At 42.5% G+C, this 20,000-nt stretch overlaps 1 protein-coding gene across 2 annotated transcripts in view; it reads right to left on the bottom strand.

The window, feature by feature from the left end:
• The window catches only part of LOC129818862 (guanine nucleotide exchange factor subunit RIC1-like), a 70,063-nt gene that overhangs the window by 29,384 nt on the left and 20,679 nt on the right, over positions 1-20,000 (bottom strand). For both annotated transcript variants that reach the window (XM_055875145.1, XM_055875146.1), the window contains exons 2-3: positions 13,511-13,618; positions 561-640 (exon numbers count right to left, since the gene is read on the bottom strand). In XM_055875145.1, the coding sequence (XP_055731120.1) occupies positions 561-640; positions 13,511-13,618 (188 nt within the window). The remainder of the gene's footprint in view (positions 1-560; positions 641-13,510; positions 13,619-20,000) is intronic.

Raw genomic sequence — 20,000 nt, 5'->3', positions numbered from 1 at the left:
GTGAAGAGCACGTTGCACAGTCATCCACGGCATTCATTGTTAATCTAATTAGTCCTGACATTTGCCAAGGCCTTTCGACCTGCAATGATGTCCTGAACTACAGCCTTTTCCTCAGGCCCACTGACTGGTACACTCATTATTACATTGTGGAGACAGCACACACAGTTGGGTTTGTGTTTCACACCGAGTGACTGAGCGTTGCCTGCTAGAGTACAACATTGACCTTTGTGGCTAACTTTGAACTCTAGTCCAGTCCAGTCCAGCCTACTGGTAAATACTCAGACCTACTGGTAAATGAATTGTGATAACATGCCATGTGTAGACACACAGTGGGGTTTGTCCTAAGCTATGAGTGACGGAGCATCGTTGGTCTTTGTTGCTAGCTATGAACATCCACATTTAACCCCTTCCTTCCCCAGCAGGTCCTTTGCCTGCTGCAGTTGACCTTTGTTGTTGTACTTTGAACTTCAACATTTGACTCTGGGGGGGGGGGGGGGGGGCGGGGGGGGGAAAGATGGAAGTGGACGGAGAGAACAGGAAGGAAAGAGTTGAGTACTCACTTGGGATAGACTGGCTCATAAAGATACTTGTCCTCTCCTCCTCCCACCACGTCAAACATGAGGATGTAGCCATTGGCAGCCTGCAGCGAGAGAGAGAGAGAGAGAGAGAGAGAGGAGGGAGAGAAAGAGCGAGAAAGATACACATTATTCATGAGTAAGGTGTGGCCTTGGTCATGCTTGAGATCAACTCGGATCCATCAGAGGGGGACTGTGGTTTGGTGTGTTATTACATCCAGCCTGCTGTATACGCAGAACATATCTCTCCATCCCCAGCCACTACCGTTCAGACGTGTCATTATCATCAGTCAGGAGAGAGAGCGCTCCTTTTCAGCCCGTCTGGCCTTGCTCGCTTGTCGTGCAAGGGCAGTCGAGACAGGGAAACGACTTCAGGCTAGAGAAAGTTTGACCTCGAATAAAAGGGGAGTTTTTCTACAAGCGTCGGGGCATCAAGGGGCACAGTAAATAGAGATATGCCTATAACAAGCCTAAATGCACACACTTTTAATTTCATGTTAACTGTTGTCCAGTTCCTGACTTTCCTGTTGAACGCCAACTTTATTTGCACACCACACGTTCAAAGACGCTCACAGTACACACGAGCCTTGAAGTCTGAGACTTCAGCGACACGTGACACAGTCAGTCAGCGAATGGCATATATCATTTGCGTGGTTTCGCAGTGCACAGCACTCCCTGAACTAGCGTTGTAGCCTAACCTCAAGCAACCCCAAACAGTCAAAGGACACCCGGAGTACCCCCTGACATTTCCACACAGTGTGGCAACCAAAAAGGAGTGCCACGCACTAACGAAATATAACGAGGTGAGAAATTTGACTCATTCCCCACAGGCAACACCAGCTGGAGCAATAAGTAGGCTACGGTACTATAAAACCAGAGACAGAGAGAGAGAGAAAGAGAGATCTGTAGCCAAACTGGGCTCTGTTATAGTCATTAAGGCTGGAGAAGCAGACATATGGTCTTGGCCTACTCTTAAAAACAAACGCTTCAATCCAACATTCATATCACAGACTGTCGGTCATTCAATGTGACAACCTCTAGATCCGAAAAGGAACAGCTGTTTATGACCGAATTTTTAAAAAGTACAGCTATTTATGATCTAAATGAAAGACCATATTTCATGTACAGCTTACCACAGAAGCATTTAGAGACCAAATCGTCTAATGTTAGTCTTGCTGAAGCTTTTCCGTGTATTCATTTGACAAAAACAACTCTTAGAGGAGTTCGGTATTTTTTTTAGCCACGGCCAAAAACAGCTTAACTTAAGACTGGGGAGTATCTCGTTTGGTCTCAGATCTGTTTGTGCCATTTTGCCAACTCCTATAGTCATCATTGTTACGACTGTTGGCAGGACAACATCGATCCGGGACCAGACTAAGGAGCATCCAATAAAGAATAACCCAAAGAGCAACAGAACCATACAATTACACAGCCGTCTCCATGGAGATGTGGGGGAGGAAGTAAAACTCCGGAAGTTAAGCTAGTTCCATAATTAAACATGACATTTCAGTAAAAGCCTGGTTGGAGTAAGTGATTTAGTGACACTAGCAATGCCAGAGGCAAAGCTGTTATGAAAGAAAAGCTAGAGAAATTCTTCTGAAAAATAACTGTTGAGAAGAAAAGAACTGTCAAGGACAACCAACAGACCAGTCAGAGTCCATGCAGCTTTGATCTGGTGCGTGGCGCAGAAACAAAGCCAAGCATTACTCAGAGAGCAGAGCAATAAGAGACTGAAGATAGAGTCTGGGCTGGAAAAAGGAGAGAGCATAGAAGAGGAGAGAGAACGAGATAGCTACTCACTACATGGCCAAAAGTACGTGCACAATGAACCATGAACAATTAATGAACATGCACCTGTGGAACGGTCGTTAAGACACTAACCGCTAACAGACGGTAGGCAATTAAGGTCACAGTTATGAAAACTTAGGACACTAATGAGGCCTTTCTACCGACTCTGAAAAACACCAAAAGAAAGATGCCCAGGGTCCCTGCTCATCTGCGTGAACGTGCCTTGGCCACATCTGCAGTCCTCATGCCTCCTTGCAGCATGCCTAAGGCAACAAATTGCAATGTCCGTACTGTGAGACGCCTAAGATAGTGCTACAGGGAGACAGGACGGACAGCTGATAGTCCTCGCAGTGGCAGACCACGTGTAACACCTGCACAGGATCGGCACATCTGAACATCACACCTGCGGGACAGGTACAGGATGGCAACAACAACTGCCCGAGTTACACCAGGAACGCACAATCCCTCCATCAGTGCTCAGACTGTCCGCAATAGGCTGAAAGAGGCTGGAGTGAGGGCTTGTAGGCCTGTTGTAAGGCAGGTCCTCACTAGACATCACTGGCAACAACGTCACCTACGGGCACAAACCCACTGTCACTGGACCAGACAGGACTGGCAAAAAGCGCTCTTCACTGACGAGTCACGGTTTTGTCTCACCAAGGGTGATGGTCGGATTCGTGTTTATCGTCGAAGGAATGAGCGTTACACCGAGGCCTGTACTCTGGAGCGGGATCGATTTGTAGGTGGAGGGTCCGCCATGGTCTGGGGTGGTGTGTCACAATGTTACGTTCCCCAGTTTCTGTGTTGTAGTTTGTATTTGAGTGTGTGTGTTTCAGGAGATGGCTTCCTGAAATTCTCCCCAAGCAGCTGATTGGTCGGCCCCAATTGATGATTGGAGAGCTGACCCCGCCCCCTCGTCAAGACGCAGCTGTCTCTAATTACCAATGCCTTCTGAAGCTATAAAAGCCAGTGTTCTGTAGTTCAGAAGAGAGAGAGAGATCATAGGCAGGCTGAGATCATTGCTGGAGAGATTGAATGTTATATAGATCATTGCTGAGAGAGGAAGTTGATGGCTGAGGGTTATAGCATGTTGGTAGTTGGTATGTACTGTGTTAGTTGTTGCTGGGAGCAGTTGGTATGTTCTGTGTGAGATAGTTGGTCAGAGAGCTTATTTGATGTCCTTGGTTTCTTAGTTTGTTTGAGTAATTGTTTGTTATTCTGTTTAATTTGTTCCCAGGGGGGAAGGGGAAGGCACCTAGGGAGTGCTTAGGCAAGAGGCCCGCGGGCATACATATATCCGTAGTATATGCACTGTCTAGGCACACTAGGTAAGACCTGGGCGGACCACCCCCTGTATTTTGGTTGGGGCACCAGGTGGTGCTAAGTTAGGTAAGTAGTGGTTAGATAGGAGAGGGGGAGCTTTGATATTTACTTTCTTTGCTTTGGTTTCGTCCAGCCTCTTTTCCCCATATTACCGTGTAAAGGAAATAAATCATAGTAAGCTGTCAATTCTGCCTTTTGTCATCCTTTCTCGCACCTACAGTTCATGCCTCTTTTGCTTCACGGGGAGTTGAGTTGCAGCAGGGTGTTGCATTCCTTCTTCTCAGAGGCGTGCGTAACACACAGCATCATCGGACTGAGCTTGTTGTCATTGCAGGCAATCTCAACGCTGATCATTACAAGGAAGACATCCTTGAACTGGCAAATCTGGTGCAGTCTGAGGAGGAGATGCACTGAAGTACTTAATGTAGCTGGTGGCCACACCAGATACTGACTTACTTTTGATGTTGACCCCCCCTTTGTTCAGGGACACATTATTCAATTTCTGGTAGTCACATGTCATGTTCATAAAAATATCTACACGTTAAGTTTGCTGAAAATAAACGCAGTTGACAGTGAGAGGACGTTTCTTTTGCTGAGTTTATTAGTCCTACAGGAGAGGAGATGGAGGAGGAAACATCTATTAAAAACTCTGTTGAAAAGAGAGTAGTTGCCATAGAAAACAATTTACATTTCATTACCTACACTGGAGTAAGTCGATACACGCCAACTTGCACATGCACACTCAAACCTTTAACTGCGACTCCTCGGCAGATAAATATTCTGCATACAGCAAAAGTTGGCCCAACACTTCCAGTTAGTTATTACTTAAGAAAAGCACTTAATCACATTCAGAAGGGGGAGTATATAAATATAGTGTGAACGCTCACAGCAGGCTCCTCAGTCTCATTGGATGGCCTAGTTATTATGATAACCATTTCCTCAGATAGAAAACGCAGTGCAGATATTTCAGGCATATCTGAGCCAACCAGCCAGCACTGCAGCTGAGCTGAGATATGGTGGACTGTTGTGAAACTAAACCGACTGCACCAACTCAATCTAACAAAATAACTTACTGTGGAAAATAAATTGATATATATATATATATTTTTTTTTACATATGTTTGACTTTGTTGGACATTTCATTCAAACACACAACTGGTTGTGGGCTCCGTGGAAGAACTTTCAATGTGATCATTCATTTCACTGTCAGTCTTACTGCTTACTGGGAGCCAAAATGACCTCTCGGAAAAAATATATCAAAAGAGCTTGAGCATGTTATAAAACAGAAATGCATCTGATGTTTCAAACACACAGCTACAAAATGGACAGCAGCACCTGTGATGATCTTAATCTTGAGCGTCAAAGGTCCCCCTTCAAACACTTAACATAGTAGCTAGCCTCTAAACAGCTAGCGTGGAAATGCATGTTAGACATAGATAATAATAATTCTACAAAAGACAACGATGGTATTTTGGCAGCAGCTGTTAAATGGTGCAATATGGAGAAATTGCGCCGTCTCCACCATTTCCTGGTTGCTAAAATTCAAATAGTTGGTGTAATTTCAGTTTGTGACAAAGTGTAGAGAATCACTGTACCATCTAAACCGCTGTGAAATAGTATATTTTCAACTATTGTACAAAACCAAAAGACGCAAAAACATAACTTAAGAATGGGAAGCATAGAAATAGCGCACATATAACATAACCACCGCTTCTTAGACCTGCTTTCAAATGAGACAGATCTATAAACACATATTTCTATGGGAATTTGGTCGGGTCGTCCTAAGAAGTTATATTGCAGCTTTAACTAAGCCTACCTCAAAGAATATATCTGGATCTGGCAAAGGGCCTTGCTTTCTGTTTTGTTATTTTATCAAGATTGACAGGCTACATTGTTGAGAAAACAGAACTGAAAGGCCATCTACCCTTCTTGGTGTTGTGACTCAGCCGAGGGCACGATGCAGTGGGCTAAAGGTGCAGTCCGCAATTGCTAAGTGGGTACAGGATCTGCAATAAAGCGTAAAGAGGGAGTGCTGTTCTTCCTCCCACCGGGTAGATAACAGTGTGTGTGTTTGTGTGGTTTTATTTGGCACGTTTCGTAAACACCAGGTGTACACCAACAGCGGAATCTTCTGAAACCGCTTGGTATAGAGGTCCTGGATGGTAGCGAGCTCGGTGTGTGTTTGTGTGTGCTGTGAGGAAGGCCACCTACTCGTCTCCGGGGCTTCTATCTCACAGAGACCTGCAGCTACCAGCCTTTCTTTCCTTTGGACATTATTAAATAACACGATCAGATCTACAAAAATGTATAGGCATTGAGAGTGGACATGCAGGACTAGCATAGCCTCAGCTACTTCTTAACTACGCCCAAGCATTGGAAACCAATTGAACTTCCTGACTGTTGGAGAGACATGAAGTCAACAGAGTCCTCTGTAGCTCAGTTGGTAAAGCATGGTGTTTGCAACACCAGGATAGTGGGTTCCATTCCCAGGACTTGAATGAATGCACGCATGACTAAGTTGCTTTGGATAAAAATTCCGCTAAATGGCATATAGAATGAGCATACCAAACATTACAAACACCTTCCTAATATTTCATTTCCCCCCCTGCTCAAAGATAGTGACAGCAGGCTAATTAGTACATCACTTAACAGTGACATTTATACAGATCACAGCAGGTCTCTACAATCAGAATGTTGTCAATTCTCATCTCTGTAGTCTATTCTCTAATGTTGATTATTAACTGTGTGGTTCGAGTCCTGCATGCTAATTTGGCTGACAGCCGTGGTATATCAGACCGTATACCATGGGTATGACAAAACATGTATTTTTACTGCTCTAATTACATTGGTACACAGTTGACAATTGCAATAAGGCACCTTGGGGGTCGTGGAATATGGCCGGTATATCACGGCCAAGGGCTGTATCCAACACTCCGCTTTGCATCGTGCTTAAGAACTAGAGGTCGACTGACTACTGGCATGGCCGATTAATTGGGGCCGATTTCAAGTTTTCATAACAAATCGGTAATCTGCATTTATGGCCGATTACATTGCACTCCACGAGTAGACTGCGTGGCAGGCTGACCACCTGTTACGCGAGTGCAGCAAGGAGCCAATGTACGTTGCTAGCTAGCATTAAACGCATCTTATAGAAAACAATCAATCTTAACATAATCACTAGTTAACTACACATGGTTGATGATATTACTAGTTTATCTAGCTTGTCCTGCGTTGCATATAATCGATGCGGTGCCTGTTCATTTATCAGTGAATCACAGCCTACTTCTCCAAAAGGGTGATTTAACAAGCGCATTCACAAAAAAAGCACCGTCGTTGCACCAATGTATACCTAACTATAAACATCAATGCCTTTCTTTAAAATCAATACACAAGTATATATTTTTAAACCTGCATATTTAGTTAATATTGCCTGCTAACATGAATTTCTTTTAACTAGGGAAATTGTGTCACTTCTCTAAATTGATGTAATTTATGTATTATACTAAGTTAAATAAAAGTGTTCATTCAGTATTGTTGCAATTGTCATCATTACAAATATATATATATTTTTTTAAACGTCCGATTAATCGATGTCGGCTTTTTTTGGTCCTCCAGTAATCGGTATCGGCGTTGAAAAATCATAAATCGGTCGACCTCTCGTAAGAACAGCCCTTAGCCGTGGCATATTGGACATACACCACACCCCCTCGTGCTTTATCGCTTAATTACTTCTTCAATGGGAAAAAGCATGAGCTGACGCACACCAAAAGATGTTTGTAGAAGTGTTGACTAACGGAGAGTACTAAACTGTATAAAAAGGAGGGAGCACACTATATGTATAATCTCAACAATTCAGTCGTTAGGGCCTAAACCTAATAATATAATGGTTTACCCAGCATATATAGTGTAGTGCAACTAAGCATCTCTACTGGTCTACTTCAAAAATCCTGTTTTATGAGCCAAACTGTGGTCAGACAGTTAAGATGAACAGAAACACACTGAACACAGAAAAAAGGGGGAAAAATAAAAAAAATAAAAAATTATAAAATGGCGACAAGAACTCCTCCCCCTCTCTCCACAGAGCTTTCTTTTTCCTTTCTCCCTCTCCTAAAGATAAACTTTGCCTGGGTCTGGTGTGATTACGTTTACCCGGCCGGAATCATGGTACAAACGCATATGGAATACAGCTGTTCCTCCTGGGAGCTTTGGTCTGCTCTCCTCCAGTTTGGGGTTTCCAGCAGGACTATGCGTCCCCAAGTCTCAACACTCCATAACCGAGGGAGGGCCAGGGAGTTCAGTTTGAGTTTTTACTTCCAGCCCTTCTCTGAGAAAAACACTCCTCGGGGTAAAAAGACAGACCGTGGGCTGTACTATAACCGGGCGTTATAGTTAGACGAATAGCCAGACAAGCAGTGATGATTAGGTAGGTAGCCAAGCGGTTAGAGCATTGGGACAGTAACCGAAAGGTTGCTTGTTTGAATCCCCGAGTGTGCAAGGTGAAAAATGTTGCCGTTCTGCCCTTGAGCAAGGCAGTTAACCGTCACAACAACTGCTCCCCGGGGCGCCGACGACGTTGATCAAGGCTGGGTTAAATGCAGAAGACACATTTCGTTTGAATACATTCAGTTGTGCAACGGACTATGTATCCCCTTTCTATTTCCCTTTTCTATTTCCCTAAAAAGACCCAGGAAAGACCGAGGTTCCTAGTCCGGTGTATTTGTCGATATGGCTAGACGAGCAGAGGTTTTACAGTGCTTTCAGAAAGTATTCATACCCCTTGACTTATTCAGCCTGAATTCAAAATGGATTAAATCGATGTGGGTTCTCACACATCCATCTACACACAATACCCCATAATGACAATGAAAACATGTTTTTAGAAATGTTAGTACATTTATTGAAAATGAAATACAGAAAATCTCATTTACATAAGTATTGACACCCGAGTCAATGCTTTGTAGAAGCACCTTTGGCGGCGATTACAGCAGTGAGTTTTTTTGGGTAATTCTAAGAGCTTTGCCCACCTGGATTCTACAATATTTGCCCATTTTTTTAATTTTTATTTTTTAATGCTCAAGTCTGGCCATAGATTTTCAAGCTGATTTAAGTCAAAACTAACTAGTCCATTTAGGAACATTCAATGTCTTGGTAAGCAACGCCGGTGTAGATTTAGTGCTTTAAGCATACCCATAACATGATGCAGCCGCCACCATGCTTGAAAATATGAAGAGTAGTATTCAGTGATGTGTTGTTTTGGATTTGCCCCAAGCATAGCACTTTGAACAAAAAGTTAATTTCTTTGCCACATTTTGCAGCATTACTTTTTCTTCCTGTAGAGACTTCCTTCTTTTCACTCTGTCAATTAGGTTAGTAGTGTGGAGTATATACCATGTTACTGATCCATCCTCAGTTCTCCCATCACAGCCATGGAACTCCTTAACTGTTTTAAAGTTTCCTTCCTCTACGGGAACTGAGTTAGGAAGGACGCCTGTATCTTTGTAGTGACTGGGCGTATAGCTACACCACCCTAAGTGTAATAAATAACTTCACCATGCTCAAACGGATATTAAAAATGTCCACTTCTTTTTTTTGCTTATCTACCAATAAGTGCCCTTCTTTGCGAGGCATTGGAAAACCTCCCTGGTCTTTGTGGTTGAATCGGTGTTAAAAATTCACTGGTTGAAAGACAAAATATAGAAAAAGTCAAGGGCTGAGAATACTTTCTGAAGGCACTGAAAGTATAGGCCTACCTCTGAGACTGACTAGGGAAGGTGGATCTGGGTGAGGGTGGGAAAGTCTGGGGGAGAGAGTGGGAGAGTAGGGAAGAAAGTTGGGAGAGAGTGTGGGAGAGAAGGGGTTTTGACCAGCCATCTCATGCTCTGTGCGCCTGGAATGTAAATGGCACAGGGTTTCCAGACAAAACATCTCGAGTCAGCTGTTTTAATCTCTCATGTTACAGATAAAAAATACATTTTAAAAAATGTACTTGAAAGCTCAGCCAGGAGCCAGCCAGCCAGCTCGGTCTTCACTCTCAATACGGCTCGAAGGAAAAAGTAGAAGTTTGCACACAATTAGGATATAGTGACTGCATTGGAGGTATCTGTTCGCGTCAGCTTCTTTTGTGTGCTGAATTAATTAAAACAAGAGACGGTCGAAAAACAAATGGAGTCTTCATTATGTAACAGAGCTTCGAGTTTGCTCATATTGGCCTAGTTACTCTAGGTAAGACAAAGAGAGAGAGAGGCCACAGCAAGAGAGCTGAAAACAATTGTCCTGTATTCTTTCTGCAAGATGATTTCTTCAGGTTGAAAAACACACCTCTTTGGATGCTGTCATCCTGAACTTTACCTCAGGGTTGGGGGGGAGGGGGAATACGATTTGCAATGTCACGACCACGAGGAAAATAAATAAGCTGTCAAGAAAGCAGAAACGCACAGAGGAAAATCAAGGATCATCAAATATCTACACTGTATTAAAGCGAGTAATTGACAGGGACTAAAAGAGATTACTTGAGCATGAAGACTTCACTTCAACTCAGCAGACGTTTATTCTCTGGGGGAGTCCGAACCTTTTAACTGAAAGTTCTGAGTGAAATTTTAGGTAGATAAAGGCTGCATTAAACCCTATTTTATGATGTACAGGGATCTGTGTATTTAGATAACCTTTGGCTTAGAGTCACCATGCCTCACTGGTCTCAAAGCTTCGGTCATCACGCCTTACTCACTTGACTCAAACAAAGGTTCAGCGATGGTCTGTTTGTCCCAAAACAATGTCCAACCTTGAAGACAAGATATTATGAATGCATCTGCAACAGAGTGCGATTCAGGGTCATGGACTCGCAATACACAGACAGGAGAAACCAACGCCAAGCCAACTTTCATCCAAACTGAAACGGAAAGTTCAGTCGGAGCGTAGAAATATTTTCACTACGAGGAAGGTGGAGGCTTTTAGGAGAGAGCCTAACTAACATGTCCTCCTGGCCAGGACTGTCCGTTTCAACTTCCACAAGAGCCAAATCCCTCCTCAGTGACCGCTAGGAATGTGCGAAAACCATCAGGCCCAACGAGCCAAACGCAACAGAGGGAGCAGATGCAGAGGTTATTAAAAATAGCAACAGAGGGGGGACTGGGTCAGTTACCAAAAATCTTCATAGCTTCACATACTCCTGTCTTTAAACCCCCAGCACATGACCAGAGGGGTCAAGTGGGGACTTGAGTATAGTGCCTGTATGCTGTCACACACACTCCTGCCTCCAAGAACGCAGCCCTGCAGCGCAGCACCAGAGTTTAGGCGGGGACTTGAGTCTAGTCGCGTGGCGACTTCTTTCACTTACTATAATGCAAGGCCAAAAGTCACTACAGTCAGAAATCAAACGTCAGAAGGAACTCAACCGCATCAGCTACTTCCATCTTTCATTTCTGCCCTGAATTGAAACCATCTGTCTGAGGCAATTATGTTAAGAGTGGAAGTTAGTTCTGGCCAGACCGTCTTGGTGTAATTAGGCTCCAGTCAGTAACACACACATTTGCGTTCACACTGGGGGATTTAGAGGATTAGCTGCAATTAGGATGCTGTGTAACTAATATTCCATCACAAATAAAAACCTCTCAACAACTGAGCATGTGGTAGTCGTCGTCTCAGAGCAGGGGTAAGTAAACAAGACAGCAAGCAGACAGGCTGTGTCCTAAAAGCCCTAAATGGCACTCTATCCCCTATATAGTGCACTACTTTTGACCAGAGCCCAGGCTCAGGTCAAAAGTACTGCACTACATAGGGAATAGGGTGCCATTTGGGAGGCAAAGGCAGACTGTTCTTGGCCTTGCCCCTGCTCATTCCTCCAAACCCCCTCCCTGGCAGTTTTGTTGTGACATGTACCAACACAGGTCCCCCATGCCGTCCCGAAATGTACGCTCCACTTGTGAAACTCCAGACGCCCGTTGCCTTGACGACAGCCTGAACGGAAAACTCAGAGCTCCGGGTGTCTTTCTTAACGCCGCTGTGCCGATCAACAGATCGACCAGGGTCAGCCGGTGTCACACAAAACGACAGCGGTCACAGTCTGGGTCTCTGGAGTATGTCCTAGACTGAGTGAGGACAACAGAAAAGGTTCTCACATTGGTATTAGAACCGATGCGTGAAGTATTTGTATCCTTACGCAACATGTCTTTTAAATGTTTCAAAGGACATTCCATTCTGTTCAGGTCATTCAGCGACCGTGTCTAGGCCGTCCTACTACAAACTAAATAATGCAGCTGTGATGGAACTAGAAGCTGAGCAACAATGGGAACAAAGGGACAGAATAAACCACCGCGGTGAGCTGCACACCTAGATCGGGCGCCGTGAGTGTTCTGCACTAGGACCGGTTTCCCTCAACAGCCAAGATGTGAGTTTTCAGCAGTAGAACTGAAAGTCAAGTGGTAAGAAGTTCAGCTGACTAAATGAATAAGAACCAAATTCTTGTTCAAGCCTTACGATCACAAACTTAGTTTTGAAAGACTTTAAAATGAGGTCAGAAAATGTACTATGCAAAGAACAAAATATATATAAACATAACATGAGTCGTGGTTATCCAACTTCCCTGTTGGGGGGGTAATTTTGGCCAAGAAAGTATCAAGAGAGTGATCCTTAGAGGCAATTTGTTACTTATTTGCAAACATGCCTCAGGGAACAAAAAAAGAACCAAAGCAAAAAGCAGCTTTTTCTATTCCCCCAATAAGCTTTGCTCTCATCCTGGCAGCGTTGAGTGAGACAAGATTAGACTTAACCACATTAAAAGACCTTTATGAGTAATGGCCCAATAGGCCTTGTGACCCTTGACTGCAGTAACTTCCTCTGTGTGTCTGCCAGTGCCCTCGTCTGAACTGGGCACATGCAAATACATGCCCCAGTAGGAAGGTCAGCTTGACAGTCCAGAGCCAATAGGAAGAACAGAATGACCTGAACTGAGCTCCCATTGGCAACGTGCCAGCCACTTCGTTCACTATTCTGCTCCGTTAGAAGTGCCACATAAATCCAGAGTTTCAGTCGTCATAATGATATGAAAGAAACACAGACAGAGGGGACAGAGGGGACAGGGGACAGAGTCAGAAAGATACGGTTTACATGAAAACAGCTGGAATCCTATCCTACACATTCTTTCTGTGTGTGTGTGTCTCCACAGCCTCTCAGAATAGCTGCGGTTTCTGGATCCTTTAATCTCCACCTACTATAGCTACTAGCTAATATGGCACACAAGCTGTTAGTTGTGCCTGCAGGCAGAAGGTCAGAGCCTGGGTAGGCAATAACAACACTGTTGTGACTTGCACCCTCTCTGAGCAATAGGCAATGATTGTTATCGCCGCTGACGCTATAGTAGGCCTATAGGCAGCTCTGTTCAGACAGACAGTCTCAGGGCTAGGGAGATGGGCTCGCAAGCAGGACTAACTGAAAGTCTGAGCCTCACTCTCTGTTTGACCCTTTCTACACTATCCTGCTGTACTGGCTCAGATATTTCCTTTTTCACGTGATCGTTTCCAGCACGGTTACAGCAACTGTGGCGAACACGTAAAGCACAGCTCATCTCAGTAGTGTGAAAAGGTTCTAAGTGGACCTGGCGCGGTGGAGCTGAAACTCCCCCTGGAATTTCACTGCAGGGGAAGTGAGCGGGCGTTTGGGTTGAAGGGATGTGAACACACACTAAATGACCCAACTGAACCCAATGAACCCTTCGTTGGGGGCCGAACCACACACACACACAACACAAATGATGGGGGCCCGCAAAAGGGACGTGTGAGCAAGAGAGGGGAGGAGATTATTACTAAAATGAGAGAAGTTGCATTACTCACCGCCACTGCTATCATGGAATCGTCCGGCTTCCATTCGGCCTGCTGATAGAAGCCAAACTGGGCTGCTGCTTTCACTGACTCTATGTAGCTCACTATCAGAACACTGGGCTGAAAGAGACGGAGAAAAACAGAGCGTGAGAGACAGAGACTGAGATTATCCTAGGATACTTTAGAATTTGCCCTGTATAAAATCTACAGCTGAAGTGTTTCACAGTAATAAAGTAGTCAGTGTCCCATGAAGCAGGCTCTGAAGAACGCAGGCAACATGGTTGCCGGAAACTTGCACAAAATAGTTCCACCTGAACAACCCCTGAAATATCACACCATGTGGCGTACATCACAAGTAACATTAGCCTGGGCAGCCGCTAGTGGGCTTTATGGGTCTCCACTATTGTCTGGGCTTGACGTGGCCAGCTAGTAATACACTGCTATCTAGGGCCGTCCCCAACAGCAAGAAAATCTTGGTCGACCGAGAGTTGTCCCTGTTCTATCGACAGGTCGAAATGTTTAACCTGTTTGGGCTGCAGGGGCAGAATTGAGTAGCCTGGATAAAAGGTGCCCATTTCAAACGGCCTCGTACTCAATTCTTGCTCGTACAATATGCATATTATTATTACTATTGGATAGAAAACACTCTAGTTTCTAAAACCGTTTGAATTATATCTGTGAGTAAAACAGAACTCATTTTGCAGCAAACTTCCTGACAGGAAGTGGAAAATCTGAAATCGATGCTCTGTTCCAGGGCCTGCCTATAAATGTCCTTGATATATATCAGTATACATGCACTTCATACGTCTTCCACTAGATGTCGACAGGCAGTGAGAGAAGAAATGAAGTGTATAACTTGATCTGGGGTCGAATAAAAGCTCTTTGTATGACGTGTCACCAGTTTCCTGTTTTCTGGAGCGCGCGAGAAGGGACCTGGTATTGCCTTCTGTAAAGCTGTCGTTATAGAAGACTAATATCTCCGGCTATGATTTTATTTGATACATGTGACAATATCATCGTAAAGTATGTCTTTTCAATATAGTTTTATTAGATTATTTAAATTTTTTCGGGACGTTAGGCGTGTTGCTTTGTCTGCGTATGTTCAGGAAGGAGAGCTTCGCGCCACTTTGCTAGCTTTCCGTGCTAATTGACTGGAGAAGAGGACATTCTAAATCCAAACAACGATTGTTCTGGACAAAGGACCCCTTGTACAACATTCTGATGGAAGATCATCAAAAGTAGGACCCATTTTATGATGTTATTTCATATATCTGTCGTACATGTGTACTAGTAGTTTGCGGCCAGGTTTTGGGCACGCTCTCGCCATAACGTAACCTGCATATCGTAATGAAGTTATTTTTAGAATTCTAACACGGCGATTGCATTAAGAACGAGTGTATCTATCATTTCCTATACAACATGTATTTTTTTGTTATGTTTATGAATAGTTATTTGGTCAGAATATTTGAGTCAGAAAAATATCCGGACGTTGTGGGAAAAGATGCTACGTTAGCACAATGTATAACCACTGATTTCAGCTCTAAATATGCACATTTTCGAACAAAACATAAGTATATGTATAACCTGATGTTATAGGACTGTCATCTGATGAAGCTTAACAAGGTTAGTCAAATTATATATCTTTTGCTAGTTTGTTACGATCGCTAACTTTTGCTGCTGGGGAATGGCTTGTGTTTCTGGCTATTGTGGTAAGCTAATATAATGCTATATTGTGTTTTCAGTGTAAAACACTTAAGAAATTGGAAATATTGGCTGGAATCACAAGATGCCTGTCTTTCATTTGCTGTACACCATGTATTTTTCAGAAATGTTTTATGATGAGTATTTAGGTATTTGACGTTGGTGTCTGCAATTACTCTGGCTGCTTCAGTGCTATTTCTGATGGTAGCTGCAATGTAAAACTGAATTATAATTCAAATATGCACATTTTTCGAACAAAACATAGATTAATTGAATAACATGTTATAAGACTGTTATCTGATGAAGTTGTTTGTTGGTTAGTTTGGTTGGTTCTTGGTTAGTTAGGTTGGTTTTGTGCATGCTACCTGTGCAGTGAAAAATGTCTGTCCTTTTTTGTATTTGGTGGTGAGCTAACATAAATATACGTGGTGTTTTCGCTGTAAAACATTTTAAAAATCGGACATGTTGGCTGGATTCACAAGATGTTTCTTTCAAATGCTGTATTGGACTTGTTAATGTGTGAAAGTTAAATATTTCAAAAAAATATATTTTGAATTTCGCCCTGCACTTGAGCTGGCTGTTGTCATAAGTGTACCGGCCTCGGGCTTGCAGCCAGAAGAAGTTAAACACATTTTTCCATATATAGACAGACACACCCTTTATGTTCGAATAAAATCCTCTACATATGCACTGAGCTTGGCTGATGCTTTAAGCACACAGTTTGATGAAATAATAAAGACAAATGACTCAAAGGTCACACTGTGTTAAAAAAATGACAGCGAGTGCCTGTGTGACTGACGCACGTTCTTGCTCTCCTCCCTACTGCATGATAAAGGCACCACAGCACAGAAAGTGTTTTTTTGACTGAAAAGCTATCCTCCCGAAATCCCTAATTTGCTTAGGAAAAACATTCCCTGTTCCATCAACCCTTGTTCTCCTTACCCGCAACATGTAAGCGTCGCATGAATGTGATCAATAGTCGATCATAATCACACCAATAAATTGGTTATAACAAACTACGAACAGAGTAACACGTGACAGCAAAACGGACGTGGAGGGCGTGAAAAATAAACTAAAAACAGGCTAATGTTTATTGGTTGCTCAGGAGGGAAAGGGGAAGTCCGATCTGTGGAAGACCGACTTAGTTGTGGAAGCTACTGGAGATAAAGAAAAAGGAGGGTATAGGAGCAAGCGTTACATGAGTATGTGTTGCTGTTAGATTGGAATATTATTACTTTTTCTGACCATTTAGAACAGTGTACAGACAAAATAAGTGTTCGACAGTCTGTCCTAACAAAAAAAGATGTATAAAGCCTTTATTACAGCAGACTAAAAAAGTTGCATGCATTCGCGAATTGTTGTCTATTTATTGTTTAGGTTAATGAAGTTATTGTTATTTAATTTTAAAACTAAAATGCTTGACTTCAAAGCATGAAAGCTTCTTATGCTGTGTGATGGCATGAACGAATAATTGATACAGTAGCCTATATATTGAAATAAGGGCCTAAGTAAGTTACGATATTGAGACTAAACAGGATGTGCTCTTAAGCCTACAGCTCAATGGCGGTTATAACAAGGCTACTAATGATAAGTACATTATTATCAGGATCATATAATAATAGTAATAACAATAAGGCGATCAAGAAAAAGGAGGGAATAGGAGCGAGAGCTGCGTGAATATTGTGTGTGACAAACAGGTGCTGTTAGATTACAATAAAAATGTTCTGCCTGTTTGGAACACTAAATAAATTCAAAGTAATACCATCCTGTTAAAAAAAAAGTACAAAAATCTGTGAAATTGCTATATCTGACATTTGGCCATTGCATGAGGCTTGGTGCTCACGGAATAAATAGGCTATTAAACGCTCAAACAGGCAACAGAAGCGGGATCTGTCTCATTTCTGTAGATATATATGGATGATTTATAAAGCCAGGCACATTTAACAGTTAGGCTATTGATTATAGACCTAATTACGTTGGGGTTTCCTCTCCTCAATTTTCGTGGACAATTAGGCTAAGACAATGGCTGTTTCCTCATCACAGCTGCTGCTGCTGCCGCTGCTGCCTCCGCCGCATTGTTCTCAATCCCACTATGCTGATTAACTTTGCAACTATGGACATAGCAACATAGGGAGACGCACTGAAGATTTTTGTTTCAGAGCTGTGGACGGCGACCGTATCCATCGCGGGAGAAAGCACATTCGTTATAAAATATATTTATTAGTATTGCACCATTATGTTTACATAATATAACCATATGCAATTTCAGTACCACACGTCTTAGTGATGGACTGTGCCATCCTCGTGGTCTCCACAATGGATTAGACCACAGACGGGCGAATCAGACAGGTGTCTTGTGCACCATGAAAAAAAAGAAAAAAAAGTATCGCGACTGCTAGACTAATGAAATCTCGGTTGACCAACAGCCTATTGACCAAACAATCGACCAGTCGACTAAATGGAGTCAGCTCTACTGCTGTCCACATAAAACATTTCTTTCAGGCTGCAGAACCATCGATTTGTTCCTTAAATTCTCTAGGATAGGGGGCAGCATTTTCACGTTTGGATGAAAAGCATACCCAAATTCCACTGCCAGCTACTCATCCCCAGAAGATAAGATATGCATATTATTAGTAGATTTGGATAGAAGACACTCTGAAGTGTCTAAAACTGTTTGAATCATGTCTGAGTATAACAGAACTTATTTAGCAGGCCAAACCCCGAGGACAAACCATTCAGATTGTTTTTTTTTTTTTTTTGAGGTCACTCTTTTCAATGGGTTTTCATTGGGAATCCAGATTTCTAAGGGACCTTCTTGCAGTTCCTACCGCTTCCACTGGATGTCAACAGTCCTGAGAAATTGGTTGAGGTTTTTTCCTTTGTGTAGCGAAGAAGTACGGCCAACTTGAACGAGGGTCACTTGCAATGTACTGTTTGTTAGAGGCGCGTGACCAGAAAGCTAGCTACAGTTTGTTTTAATCCTGTATTGAACACAAATCATCTGGTCTTCAATTTTATCGATAATTTACGTTAAAAAATACCTAAAGTTGTATTACAAAAGTAGTTCGAAATGTTTTGGCAAAGTTCACAGGTAACTTTTGAGATATTTTGTAGTCACGTTGCACAGGTTGGAACCGGTGTTTTTCTGGATTAAACGCGCCAAATAAACGGACATTTTGGATATATATATCGACGGAATTAATCAAACAGAAGGACCATTTGTGATGTTTATGGGACATATTGGAGTGCCAACAACAGAAGCTCGTCAAAGGTAAGGCATGAATTACATTTTTATTTCTGCGTTTTGTGTCGCGCCGGCAGGGTTGAAATATGCTTCTCTTTGTTTACAATGGTGCTATACTCAGATAATAGCATCGTTTGCTTTCGCCAAAAAGGATATGTTGGCTGGATTCACAACCAGTGTAGCTTTAATTTGGTATCTTTCATGTGTGATTTAATGAAAGTTTGATTTTTATAGTAATGAATTTGAATTTGTCGCTCTGCATTTTCTGTCTTTTTGCCAAGTGAGACAGTAGCGTCCCGCCTAAACTCAGATTTTTGGATATAAATATGAACTTTCCTGAACAAAACATACATGTATTGTGTAACATGAAGTCCTATGAGTGTCATCAGATGAAGATCAAAGGTTGGTGATTATTTTTATCTCTATTTCTGCTTTTTGTTACTCCTCTCTTTGGCTGGAAAAATGGCTGTTTTTCTGTGACTTGGCTCTAACCTAACATAATCGTTTGGTGTGCTTTAGTCGTAAAACCTTTTTGAAATCGGACACTTTGGCTGGATTTACAACAAGTGTATCTTTAAAATGGTGTAAAATACTTGTATGTTTGAGGAAGTATGGGATTTCTGTTGTTTTGAATTTGGCGCCCTGCAGTTTCACTGGCTGTTGACGAGGTGGGACGCTACATACCCTAGTGACGATAACTAGATTTAATAGCGAGGCGGCGGAGTGAGAAAAAAAAAAGGGAAATATTTGGACTTTCTTTATTAAACAACATTTTGCCCTGGCTGAATGCGGGGATGCATACCATGCCTCTCAAGGCAGAACTTAACGAGTTCTGACACTAGCTCAAGATGCTTAGTAAAGTTTGTCTTTAAAAGGGATACTTGTGATTTGCCCTTTGAAGCCCTTTATCTACTTCCACAGAGCCAGAGTAACTCGTGGAGAACAGGATGGCTTCTTAAAGAAAAACTAACAGGTCTGTGACAGCCGGAATTCTTACTGGTTGGTAGGTGATCAAATACTTATGTCATGCGATAAAATGCAAATGAATTACTTAAAAATCATACAATGTGATTTTCTGGATTTTTGTTTTAGATTCCGTCTCTCACAGTTGAAGTGTGCCTATGATAACAATTACAGACCTCTACATGCTTTGTAAGTAGGAAAACCTGCAAAATCGGCAATGTTTCAAATACTTGTTCTCCCCACTAACAATTTACACAGATTTTCACAAAACACATTTACTGGATGAACTGTGCAGTTTGGTAACAGAATTACAGTAAACTCATTTTTATATGCGACCACATTTTACAATATGTAACTTTTTGGGCGACCCGACCAAATGCACATAGAAATGTGAGTTACAGATCTGTCATTCTCAATGAAAGCAAGTCTAAGAAGCAGTAGACCTTTTCTATATAGGATATGTCTGTGCGTCCTGTTTTTAAGTTTTGCTTTCAGTTTTGTACACCAGCTTCAAAAACAGCTGAAAATACAATATTTGGGGTTATTGAAAAAATATAATCACAGATGTTTAGATGGTACAATAATTCTGTACAC

This window comes from Salvelinus fontinalis, chromosome 21, assembly GCF_029448725.1.
Source record: "Salvelinus fontinalis isolate EN_2023a chromosome 21, ASM2944872v1, whole genome shotgun sequence".
In the NCBI taxonomy this organism is placed as follows: Eukaryota; Metazoa; Chordata; class Actinopteri; order Salmoniformes; family Salmonidae; genus Salvelinus; species Salvelinus fontinalis.
Note: the sequence above shows the minus strand (reverse complement) of the source record. Positions and strands in the feature narration are given on the sequence as shown.